A 12459-nucleotide genomic window follows, 5' to 3' on the forward strand; every position below is an offset into this window, starting at 1 on the left:
ATACCGGCAAAATCGTCCTAGCCCAGCTGTGTGGGTAAGGAAAGAAAGGTAATTAAACCACAACGTACGCTATGCACCGCCCGCCCCGCCTCGTTAGTCGGATGTATGTTATCCACACAACAGGCCGTCCTGTTCCAGTCCAAGTGCAGACCCGTATCGTACCCATTCCATACCCGTGTCCATACCAGTGTCGATATCTATGTCCTTTTTATGGCCATATCCATATCACCAAATCGAAAGAACTTTAGTTTAAGAAAGACACGCCAACGCCACCGCAGCCCCCCTCAACGAGCTCTCCCTCGCCTCAACCAACGCAATCGACCTGGCGGCGGAATCACCCGTCACCACAATTTTCTTCTTCACTTCCTGCCCATCCTCACTCAACCCCAACTCTAATCCCCGCTCCCTCTTACTCTCCGCCATCAACCCTTGCAAAAACATCTGCACCTCCTGCCGATACCCCGGGTAATGCTCCACGACCGACCCGTTGTACACAACCGTCATCTTGTCCTGCACCGTTTCCAACTCGGCTTGTGTCTCGATCGCGAAGGGGTGGGTCTCCGTGTCGGTTTCGGTGCCGGTTGCGAGGGTGGTGGTGAGTAACTCGGTTTCGGCCTCGGCTTTGAGTTCCCAGAGGGCGTGCAGGGAGGCGGCGATGATGGAGGCGGAGCGGCGGATGATGTGGGAAGCGAGGGTGCGGAGGAAGGAGAGGTCGGCTGTGGTGGGCGTGTAGGAGGGGATGGGGTGGCGGGTGGTGAAGGTGTGGATGGCGGTTGAGAGGGTCGGGGTGATGTCGCTGGGGAATGTTAGCTAGCTGCCCGTGTAAAACAGCACAAAAGGGGTTAGAGACAAAGAAACATACGCTTCGATCAAGGAGAGTGTCTCGGTGTCGAGAGAATATGGCTTCTCCAGTGATGGTGGTAACTTGCCACCAAACACCCCCGTCGACTGAACAGCCTCGACTAGCGCCAGCCGGCAGATCTCGCCCAAATACATCCCGCTGACCATCTGCTCTAGCGGCTGAAAGTCTGGCCGTGGGTGGTCGGCCTTGAGCAACTTGTCCCACCGAGTGAAAGGCAGGATATCGTGGCCGAACATGCCCAGTTCGGTGTTGACAATCACATGGCTGGCCTTTTCGTGCCAGCTGCTCGGGCGGTCGCCAAACTTGGGCTGGTCGATGGTTGAGACGGGGAGATGCGCGGCAATGTTGACGCCCGTGCCTAGGATTAGGCTGAAGCGGGTCGATGGTGTGGAGTAGGCTTCCGCGAGCAGGGCTGCGCTCGAATCGTTCACAATGGCTGAGAGCTCGACGTAGAGGCCACACTTCTGGCAGGCGGACTTGATAATTTCTCCCAAGTCCTGCCCAACGAGGCCTTCGTTGGCGAGGAACCCTTTACCCATGGCCGACAACTTGCCGCCCTTGGAAGAGGTTTGCCTGGTTGCGTGGTGTTAGCGTCTGTCATAATGTAAGAACCGTGGAGGAAGGGGGAAAACATACTCGATGGGGAAGCTCCAGGCCAGTCCCATGAGCAGTGGAAGATCTGGGCTGTGGCCCCTTGCACTGTCCTTGGCGACGGTCCTATGTATCCTCTCGGCAATCCAGTCAAAGAACTGCATCCCCCTCAAACTCCTGACGCTGCTGTCGATTTTGAACGAATCCAACCGGACGATCTGACTCTCTGCACCCCCCTCAGACGGTCCCCCTGCTGCTGCACCCCTAAGTTCCACCAAGGCCACACGCAACGTCGAGCCCCCGATATCGAGGGCGAGAAACTGACCGGACTCGCGGCCGGTCGGTAGTTGTGAGTTGTAGGACGGCAACATGCACTCCGGGTTGGACCACAGACGCTCCTTGAATTGGCGCTTAAGCCGCCGGGAGAACTTCTTCAGCCCGTTGGCCGCGATGTACCCCAGCAGCAGGTGCTCGGCTTCCGCCAGGAAGTCGGCAGCGGGGTCGATGCTGTCCTTGGCCCCGGCATCTTGGGGCGTGACGGGGACACCGGAGGTAGTTGCCGACCAGAAGGCGAGGAGGGCTTTGAGAAACGACTTGCCGCGAACGAGAGACTTGAGGGCGGCCGCCAGGGCTTCTCGTAGTGTCATCATGGCAGAAACGAGTGGCAGAAGAGCACGACACAAACACACACACGCACACTCAAGAGACCAGACCCAGAAAGAGAGCGGGCGGTGGACTAGTTGGTGGGTGCGGTGAGTGGTTGCGAGGTTTTAATAAGTCGTTGAACGAAGGTGGAGGGCAGGCGTGGGAAAGGGCAGACGTATTCCAGCCGCCACTGCGCCAGCAAAGCAATACGAAGTAACACTTCCGGGGAATGGTGCGAGGATGGGACGAAATGGGGCGTGAATGAGCTTGGAAAAGTGCCGTCTCCGCAGAATCCAGCAAGGAAGATTAATAAGGTGTCGAGGTGGACAGGCAGACGGACGTCAAGTCGGCAGACGAGTTGCTGGCTGGCCGAGCTGGGGGCCGTATTCGATGTTGTTGGTCGGATCCGGACTAGATCGGACTGGGCTGGACTGGACTGATCCAACAGAAGCTCAGCACAGCGAGCACAGAGCACGCACACAACCTGCCTCCCGGACAGCAGCAGTGCGGGCAGTGTGCGGGCAGTGTGGGCAACCTGGAAGTGTGGGCAGCTGGAGTGCGGGTGGTTGGCAAAGGCAAAGGCAACTCAAATGGCATGCTGCGTGCCAAGTAAACACACCACTACCGGCCCGCTAGAAAAAGGCTGCCACGGGAAAAATGAAACCTGCCGGATGCCGCTGTGCAGGAGGAGCGGGAGACGCGCGGTTGGCTGGCCCCTGGGTGCGAAAAGAGCAGAATCAACTGACACGACAGGGGGGAGAGGGCCCGAATGGAGCGGGAGTGGGGGGGGACCGCTCGGCCTACGGGTGAGTTATGAAATGCGGGTCTGCTGTGAGAGACAGAGAGACTCGCGATTGACGCCGCGGCCGGGCGCAGGGCAAATTGTTTGAGACAAGCAGAAATGGTTGATATGGCGGTAGATTGGGGTGAATCCAGGGGTAATGACCGTGGCCAATGACAGCTGCGCGTCGTGGCGTGTTGTGCGTGTAACAGAACTGCGGCGGTCGATGAGGGGATGGATCGGGACGGTAATGGCTCGATGGGTGAATGGATGTCCAGTCGGGAGAGTCCAGTGACGGGGAGGTCGGCCAACAAGTCGTGGTGGTATCCCGTGGTGGACTTCCAATCGTGGCAGCGCTGAAAGAATGACTCTTGAGGTGGGCTCCGTGCAAAGCCGCAAATCCGTAAATCCCAAATCCCGTTTGGAAATCCACACACAAACCCACACAACGAAAGCAAACAATACAACGACTCAGCCTCTCGCAGGGCAAAAAGGAGCCGAGAAGCAAAAAGAACGCCCGCCCCTGGTCAAACTCGGCGAAAAGGAGAGGAACCCCAGGCGTTGGTTACCCGTGTTCGAGAGGTGCCCGCGGAGCCGCGGTGGGTGGTGAGTGAGAGTCGCCGCTGTGAGGTGGCTCCCCTCAGAACACAGGGGGGAACGTAACGTTGCCTTGGTGTGCGGTTCCAGTGCCAGTCGCAACGGGAGCTAACGTTATTGTCGATCGAACGGGGCCTCGGTGCATTGCGGGGCAAAATGGCAAATCCAGGCGTCAGCGGGAACTGTGGGGCCTTCGGTGGCCCCTGCCAGAACTCACCAGACCGCCGAGTGCAGCAACCCGTTTAGGCAGGAGCACGGGCCATAAAAAAGCTTAATTCAGACGAGAACCAGAAACAGCGGGCAGCATGGGGTTCCTCAACCTCTGTTGAACTTCTTCCCAACGAGCCGTCAAGGCCGTCAAGCCCCGAGAGCATCGACTGGAGGCCGCGGCTGCACGTAATATGTGGCGGAGGGGGGCCACAGACGGTATAAAACAGACAAGGAAGGAAGAGCCTCCATGCACGAAATCTGAAATTTATTTTAGCCTTGATTGTTTTTGACGACAACCGTCAAAAGCTGGTACCGGCAGGCGCGAGTCTCTTGAATGTTGCCTCCCCTCCATGGTTCCAGTGGCTTGTGCCTGCCCTCTCGACACGTACTATGTAGTTGTTGTGTGTGGCTGCAGCTCCACAGATGGCACGACACTGGAATTTCAACCCAAGGAAAGCAGGACCTCTGAGACCCACGAGATAATTGGGCACTTTCCGTCTCGAAAGATTCACCATGGAACTTTCCCTCATTTTGAACAACCAGTACCTAGTCGGCATGCTTCAGGTTGTCCGCATCGGGCGCACCCACAAACCCGCCCCCATGCGTCCATTGGATCCCACGGCATCCCTCGGTCGTTACTTCTCTGTGCAAGGTGCCAATCGTCGGACCAAAGTCGTTGGTTCGAACCCACCGGCTTATCGGCTGCGTCTCCGCATTCCCCAGTCTTGTCCTGGCACTGTTCAGGTTTTGAAGGGAGGCGTGAGCGCTACAGTGCAAACCTACCAGAGAACAATCGAACGTTCCATCTGTCTGTCACCGGGGCCACCATCCCAAAACCTCCATCCGACGTCTTCGGCCAACGAGACCGGCACGCCCGGTCCGCAGTAACCAGCATGGCCGGTGCTATCACGGTCTGACACACGGTGGTGGCGCCGGCCACTTTTGCCCACCAACTGATGGTTACTAACGCAGCAGCTTGTGCTAGACGTCACGCGGGCAGCCCTTGTCTTGCCTTGCCCACATTCCTTGAGGGCCTATCGTAGTCACCAGTGGAAGGAGGTAGTCTCCTTCTTATGCCACCGTATCTCGCGCAAACGCTCCTCTTCTGAGGAGGTGATGTTTAGCTCTTTCACCACAACACAGTCCATCCCTTTGCCCGCTCAATATTCTCTTCCTGCCCTGTTCACCTTCAAAATCCTTCAGTATTCTTGTCTCACGTCAACTATCCTTCAGTCAACATGAGGTTCTTCATCAGGGACGACGCGCCGGCCGCCAGTGCCCACGTTGCCTCTTACATTGTTGAGCGTATTAATCACTTTGGTCCCACACCTGCACATCCCTTCGTATTGGGGTTGCCAACGGGAAGCACACCACTTGGAGTCTACAAGATACTCGCAGACAAATACAAGGCTGGCGAGGTGAGATAAGATACCCAGCGTCCATAATGAGAGGGTCCCGTTCTAAAAGGATATTATCACACAGGTGTCCTTCGAAAATGTCGTCACTTTCAACATGGTAAGCGGCGTTCTAGCCTTGGTATCCTCCAAGAAATACGTGATGTTGATGAGTTCCCTGGCAGGATGAGTACATCGGAATTCCCAGGGACCACCCTGAGAGCTACCACACCTTCATGTGGAAGCACTTCTTTTCTCACGTGAACATCCACCCCAGCAACGTGCACATCCTCGATGGCAACGCTCCCAACCTTGAGGCCGAGTGCGTTGAGTACGAAGCCAAGATCCAGGCTGCTGGAGGCATCGACCTCTTCCTCGCCGGCATGGGTGAGGACGGCCACATTGCCTTCAATGAGCCCGGTTCTAGCCTGGCGTCCCGTACTCGTGTCAAGACCCTTGCATATGGAACCATCCTCGCCAACAGCCGCTTCTTCGATGACGACCTGGACCAGGTCCCAAAGATGGCCCTGACGGTCGGTGTCCAGACGGTCCTTGAGGCCCGTGAAGTTGTGGTACTTGCCCTCGGTGCACGCAAAGCCCTGGCACTGCAACGATGCATCGAGCAGGGCGTCAACCATATGTGGACGTTGTCTGCTCTGCAGTTGCACCCTCACTCGATGATTGTCTGCGATGAAGACGCCACACTGGAACTGCAGGTCAAGACGGTCAAGGTGAGCACCCCCTTTTGCTTTTGTTCTCTCGCACCGCCAAAACACACTTCTAACCAACATCCCAGTACTTCAAAGACATCGACCAAGTCGCCCGCGCCGAGGGTTTCGAACAGATTCTCCCCTCCAAGGTCCGCACAGGCCCATCCAAAGTCCCAACCACAATTATCACAGACGAATTCCCGGCACCCACCATCCTCTCCCCGCAGCCCACCACCTCCCGTCTCCTCCGCGCCACCCCGGCCACCGAGTACCCCCTCCGGTCCCGGTCCCCTTCCCCCGACGCCTCCTCGGCGCGTCATCTCCTCGCCACGCCGGAGACCGAGTACACCCAGAACACGGAGTACTCGATGTACTCGCGGGCTTCCACACCGGATCTCATGCCGGACAGCATGGCCTCGCGGATCGGTGACCCTGCGCTCCTGAGGCGGGCCACGCCCAACCCGGACTCGCAGCGGCTGACGCCGCGGGCGGTGTCGCCGAACCTGAGTGCGGTCCCTAGGACGAATGGTATCAAGGTCTAAAATGGAGAGCTTACCTAGGGGTTTCCCTTCCTCTTTTATTTCTCACTCGTTCTTCTCCCTTTTCGTGCCGGGACAAGGCAAGTGCCAAGGGCAAAGCTAGATTGTGTCAGAAGTGCCAGGTCTTGCGGAAGGGTGTACTGTTTTTCTTTCTCCCCTTTTCCCCTTTCCAGTCATAACGAGAGTGAAACTAGAATGACCCGAGCAGTCATGATTTGGATTAAGGGTGCAAAACCACGATGCCGTGATTACTATTAGAGAAGTAGAGATTATAAGTTGTAAAACACCTGTATAAATTGAACCGTGTATATAATTATATCTTTACGTGTTTTCGTGTTTGCGTGTCGTGTTCTATGTGCCGTGTTTTGTGCCGAGTCATGTCGTGTCGCCGATCTGTGTCGTCTCTATTCCCTCTTTTATTTTTAGTATCAACATGCACAACATGCAGGAGGGTATGATCGAGAAACATCTACATGCATTCAGCCTGTTTGGCGATCGCACGCTGTGAAGATCAGCGATGACTACAACATGCATCACATCATAGCTAGCCACGGTATCTGCGGATTGGGTGAACGAGAAGCTAGCAACACAAACACATTGCTAAATGGAACGATGTAAAGTCTACACCCATCCGATGTAATAATGTATGCCATTAAAAGCGAGCAGAGAAGCAAGAGTTATGCCAGTCGTGTATAATCCTCGAGCTGCCACGCCAACTTCTCCCGTTCTCCATAAATAAAACCAGTACACCACCACAAAGCCCGTCTGTTAAAACACCCTCCTCCATCTCCCGACCGCTAAATCAGTAACATGTTGTACTGGTACATAAAAACAATCCATCCCACAAACCATTTTCCCATATCCCGTTTACAACCATCCCGACTTATCCGCTGTATGTATATACGTGTAACTCCTCATAAACACACCCTCTACCTAACGCAGTGCTGTGAGAGAAAACGAAAGAAGGAAAAAAAGAAGGAAAAATGATCTTCAAGCTGTGAGATGCAGCGAGGGAAGATGGTAAGGAGAAAAGAAGAGAATAGAAATGAACCGGCGCAATACACCCCTAATCCCCTTCGCAATGTCTAGGCGTGAGTATATATGCCATGATCGTGTGTATGATATAAACAGCGAAACGAGGTAAAAGAAAGGAAGGATGTGGTAAAAACAAAACGCTGCAGATGAAACCGCGCAACAAACGCTTGCTAGTAGACTCCATTGCTGGGAGACAACGTTCAACTGAGTGAGTTCAAACATCAGCAACCCCCACCTCCATTTTCACCTCCGTTACCGTCCTCTCCCGCGGCACAGTCTTCCATACTGACATACCCCAAGTCCACATCCATCCCAACGACGCTCTTGGTAACAGCGAGACACTTCTCGATGATATCAGACCGCAGCTCGGTATCCAGCCCACTCTTCTGCCCAGCAGCCTGCTCGCTGCCCATCCAGATACGCAGACTCCCCGCCAGCCGCTCTAACGAGCGTGAGCACGTCTCGCGGCCAACAGGGTGGGCGCTCAGGTGGTTGACGAGGTGGTAAGCGCCCGTGAAGCCAAGAAGCGACATGTCCTCAATGTCGGAGCCGCGGGGAAGAAGTGAGTCGATAGTGGTGAATGCGGCGGCAGGCGGGTGGTCAAACTTTTGCAGCTGGGCGATGGCCATGGCGCAGCGCAGGGCCATCTGGGCGTCGGGGTCTGGTGCGATCGGGGTCATCGGGGAGTCGATGAGCGGTGGCACACCGTTGCTGTAGTCGGGGTGTTTGTCTGGGTCGGTTGACGGGCCGAGGGCCTGCATGGCCGCAACGATGTGTGCGCCACGCTTGCCGTCGGCGAGCACGGCCCGGGTAACCACGGCGCGGACCTGGGCGTTGGAGCCGATCGGTGCAACGCTCACGGCGAGAGCGATGGCGTCAGCAAAGCCGGGGAGGACGGCAAGGTCGTCGCGCGACTTGCGGAGGCTAGTCACGAGCGTGCGGTGAAGGATGATGTGGGAGTACCACGCAGCGACAGCGTCCATGGGGGAACGCACGGCGGGGTCTTCCACCACCGCGTCCATACCGTCAATCTTGTTAAGGGCGTTGTGGGTGGTGGGGTGGTTCCAAGCGAGGTTGTGCGCTCGTTGAATAACGTCATCACTGAACACGTCGTCGCAATCCTGTTCAATGAGGGCTGCGAGATGATCGGGTAATGCGTCGTGGGGCGAGTGCTCGCCTTCGGGGAGAGAGTTGAGGATCCGATTCAGCTGCCTCGCCTCGTTCCACCTGGACCGGGCGAGCTTCGCAGCGATCACATTGGCAGCCCAACTGACACCACCGAGCCGCCACAGCAGGATCCGGATGTGCAGAGCCTTGAGCATCAGCCGGAGGGGTGAGTCCGGCAGCGTACCCGAGGCGATCAACGTGAGTGTGAGACGGCTCTTGTTGATCTCAACGTCACCGCCGGCCAGCTGGGCGTCCAAGGCAATCGACCATGCCTTGATCCGAGCAGCTTCTTGCTCCTGGGTCAGGCCGGTCAATGCGAGGTAGCCGTGAGGTCCAATCACATTTCTGAGCGTGTACTTGGTCGCCTTGAGCAAAAGGGCCGCCGCCTCGAGGAAGAAATTGTGTCGAGGTACCCAGACAGTTTGGATGGCCGTGAGCCACGCCTGCCGTCGGACATGAATCGGCGAAGCCAAAGACGGCACTGCCTTGACGACCGAAGCCGGGCCTTTTGTTTTCTTGGCGGGTTCGAACGCCGACACGTCGAAAAAGGACGAGTAGACCAACCACAGGAAGAAACCTAGGAGCGAGACGAGCCTCAACTTGGCGATCAGGTCGATTGCTGAGACGTAGTATCCTCCCACGCTGAAGTGGGTGGACTGGACAAACGCCGAGAGGAACCTCACCGGGGGCAACATGGAAAGTCCGCGCGAATCGGCTGTCTCTCCGCTCGGCTCGGATTCGACGAGTGCTTCTACCAGCATCAGCCCGGCAAGCGAGCCCACCATGAGCTTCCCAACGTACGGGTTCCACCGGCCGGGTTGAACCTGCGCTTGTTGCTGTTGTTGTTGCTGCTGCTGCTGCTGCTGAATTTGTTGTTGCCTCACTATAGTGGGGTTCTGGTTGAACTGTTGTGCGGGAACTGGGTAGGGCCGTCCAGCGTTTAGCTGCTGGGACGCAAGAATGCGCTTCATATCATCCGGTATGGGGATCATCCCTTGCGGATCGGCTCCTTGGGGTGTTTGTAGTGACGTATTGAGGTAGGGGCTGTTGTCCTGGGAGTATTGTACTGGAGTGGGTGATTGTTGGATCGGATTCGGAGCCTGACCGTTCATCGCACCGGCCATGAACAGTTTCTCGAAGGCGGCAATCCTTGCCTGCATACTGCTGTTCTCCTCGAGAAGGCGGTTATTTCGTTTCTCGAGATGCCTAATGTACTCGGTGGCTTTGCTCAATACCTGTCATAATGTCAGTTTCCAACCACGCCAGTTATACCCTACTAAGGGGGCGCAAGCGTACCGTAGCCTTGTTCAGCTTGTGGGCAGGGGTCAAGCCGTGAAGCTCTTCTCTGTCTTCCGTCGTGTCTTCTCCCCGAGCGCTCTTTGACATGATCCTGAGGGACGGAACACTATCTCGCAGAGCCGCTATCTTATCATTGAGATTGGTCCTGTATCGTTTCTCAATCATGTTGTGTGCTGTTTTCTTGATGGGCTGTTCCGTGTCGTCGTCGTCGTCATCGTCCTCGTCCTCCGCTAATGACTTGCGCTTCTTCATGTTGTTCTTGGCACGCAACGTACCGCCTGGTGATGTGGTCATACCCCTTTCGGGTCCGCTCGATGTTGAACCGGGGCTCTGTGGTGATTGATATTGAAACTGTGCGGGCATGGCGATCGTCTTGAGCAGCTCGCGCTGAGCAGGCGTGAGGCTGTCAAGCGTTCGTACCGAATCGGGGTTAACCGACTGCAGCATGGGTGCGGGGGCCGGAGGTAAGGAAACGCTCTCGGCAGCAGTAGTGGATTCAAAGTTGGGATTGCTAGCGGGGGGCGCAGATTGTGCAGGAAAGGGCAGCGACGGCTGCTGCTGCTGCTGCTGTTGTTGTTGTGGTTGAAGACCCTGGTTTAGACCAAGCGAGAAATCCCATGTCGGCTGAGGGACAGCACCACCGTATCGACTTGCGTGGGCATTCTCGTAAGAAGGTGCGTTTTGAAAGGTCCATTGTGAACCGGCCATCGGGTTGAAGAAGAGGGCCTGCTGTTGCGATTGCTGCTGGTGCGGGTCTTGTTTCGTGGAGGCCGCAGAGGGATCTGGCGGAGACTTGGAAGAAGTCCCACTCCTCCCGCCATTGTTCGTGCTAGTGGTAGGCGTGGGCATCTGCTCGTTGGCAGAAACGCCCGTCGCTCCGACCGGAATGGTATTGGTAAGGCCACCTGAGGTTACTGGGGCGTTGTTCATGAGTCCGTCCATCAATTGATTGTCCCCCGTGGTGCCGTCGCCGAGACCGAACGAGTCAAGTCCGTTGTCTAAATCGACGAAAAGATTCGCGGAACGGTCGACGGTGCCGGTCATGGTGGGTAATCTGAGCCTTATGGCTCGGGTCTAGAAGTGAGCGGCTCAGTTGCGGCCTGCAAACCCTGTGGGTGGCGTATCAGCGGCAATGTTCGGCGATGGCTAACGTGTGCTTCGGCGTCAGGCCTCGATCCCCCGGGGTAGTGGGATGTCGTTTGAGTCAAGGGTCGCTTGGTGGTTCCTGGGCGACGCTGGAAAGATTCGACGTTGTCGTTCGCGTAAAGCTGGGGCCGTATCAATGCGTGACGGGTGTATTCGGAAGGTACGGGCCGTGGGCGTGTGCGAATGTGTATGCGTATGCGCGCGCGCGCCGTGTATGTGCAACGTAGTTGGTTTGGGCTTGGTTGTTTCTTCGGAAGTTTGTGGGAACGAGGGGTTGTGAGCGACTAAAGTTGAGAAAGCGATAGAATGGGGTTATCCGTGGGACGATTTGCCCCGGAATCGTATGATGACCCTGTGGAGACTGCAAGAGCTGGAGTGGGGCGCGCGCGCAAGATGTGGTGCGTGCGTCAAGGGGAAAACTGGGTCGTCACTGCATGTTTTGCGCCAGGGATTGGCCGGGCGGCGCCTCATGGATGATGAAAGCTGCAACAGCCAAGTTCTGATCGCCTCGCTTTTTCAGACCAAGCGGGAGATCCTCGATTTGGGCGTTCATGTTGGGATTTACACTAGATGTAGTCCAAAAGGCAGGATTTCTCATGGTTTTAGAGGTGGAAGACAGGCGATCGTCTAACCCAGGTGGCTGAGATTTCTAGCGTACGAGACCTTCTGTCAACAGCGCAACATTGATGACCAGAGGAGCATGTAGATCGGTGACGACGACCTTCGATATTTCACAGCCACTTTTTTCTCATCACAAATGATCGAAATCATCCGAAAACCACGATTCGTGCTGAGCGATTCACGGTTCAGACAAGATCGCAAGAACCAAAAAGAACAAGTGACGATCGATGAGGCGAGATACACGTCCTGACGTACACTACCAAGACTACACGTATGTGTACGTGTATACTATTACTGCTGAACTGCGGGGTCCCAAGGTCGAGCGAACCAACAAAATTGACGTCGAAAAAGACCCTAGCTACGTCATCTTGCCCCCCGCAAGGACCCTGAACCCCACATCCCCTGCCCGAGCAAGGCCAGAACATGCAGGGCAATTGACCCACAGAATAATGTCATTCCCGCCCATCGTCCGGTCGAGAACATCTTTGAGGCTCCAAATTATCGACTCTTTTGTTTTTCCCCGGACAGTTCTCTCCGGAGGTGGGCAGTGGTGGCGATGGCGGAGAATAAAGTTTGAAGTTCAAAAGTTTAAACGTATGCAGGTGCAAAAAGGGAGGCGAAAGGTCAAAGCGACGGGGGCACTGGGGGGGAAACGCAGGGGAGGAGTTTCACCACAGACTTGAAACTATCACCAAGCAACCCCCGCCCCTTTCGTGATATGCGGCGCTGCTTGGGGGAATGGGAGGGGAAATTCAAATTTCGAAAGCGAATCTAAGTATGGGACATGTTTAACGGAAAACTCTCATTGTTCATAAATCTTCCGTCGCGGACAGAAAATGATGTCAAATTGCTCGTCACTACG

General features: G+C 56.0%; 3 protein-coding genes across 3 annotated transcripts; 1 reads left to right on the plus strand and 2 right to left on the minus strand.

Moving 5' to 3' along the window:
• Positions 1–249: 249 nt before the first annotated feature.
• C8A04DRAFT_39364 (uncharacterized protein) lies at positions 250–2103 on the minus strand (the record flags this gene model as incomplete). The annotated part of the gene is made up of 4 exons (XM_062784562.1): positions 250–322; positions 386–796; positions 863–1435; positions 1499–2103. 4 exons carry the CDS (start codon positions 2101–2103, stop codon positions 250–252), a joined length of 1662 nt encoding a protein of 553 aa, XP_062634505.1.
• Positions 2104–4924: 2821 nt separating this feature from the next.
• On the plus strand, positions 4925–6332 carry C8A04DRAFT_14327 (uncharacterized protein; the record flags this gene model as incomplete). The annotated part of the gene is made up of 4 exons (XM_062778049.1): positions 4925–5104; positions 5169–5201; positions 5266–5811; positions 5877–6332. 4 exons carry the CDS (start codon positions 4925–4927, stop codon positions 6330–6332), a joined length of 1215 nt encoding a protein of 404 aa, XP_062634506.1.
• Positions 6333–7585: 1253 nt separating this feature from the next.
• Positions 7586–10874, minus strand: C8A04DRAFT_31345 (uncharacterized protein; the record flags this gene model as incomplete). The annotated part of the gene is made up of 2 exons (XM_062781730.1): positions 7586–9766; positions 9828–10874. The coding sequence occupies 2 exons, from the start codon at positions 10872–10874 to the stop codon at positions 7586–7588; spliced, it is 3228 nt and encodes a 1075-aa protein (XP_062634507.1).
• Between the last annotated feature and the right edge of the window lie 1585 nt (positions 10875–12459).

Source organism: Dichotomopilus funicola, assembly GCF_033296635.1.
Source record: "Dichotomopilus funicola strain CBS 141.50 unplaced genomic scaffold C8A04scaffold_64, whole genome shotgun sequence".
NCBI lineage: Eukaryota > Fungi > Ascomycota > Sordariomycetes > Sordariales > Chaetomiaceae > Dichotomopilus > Dichotomopilus funicola.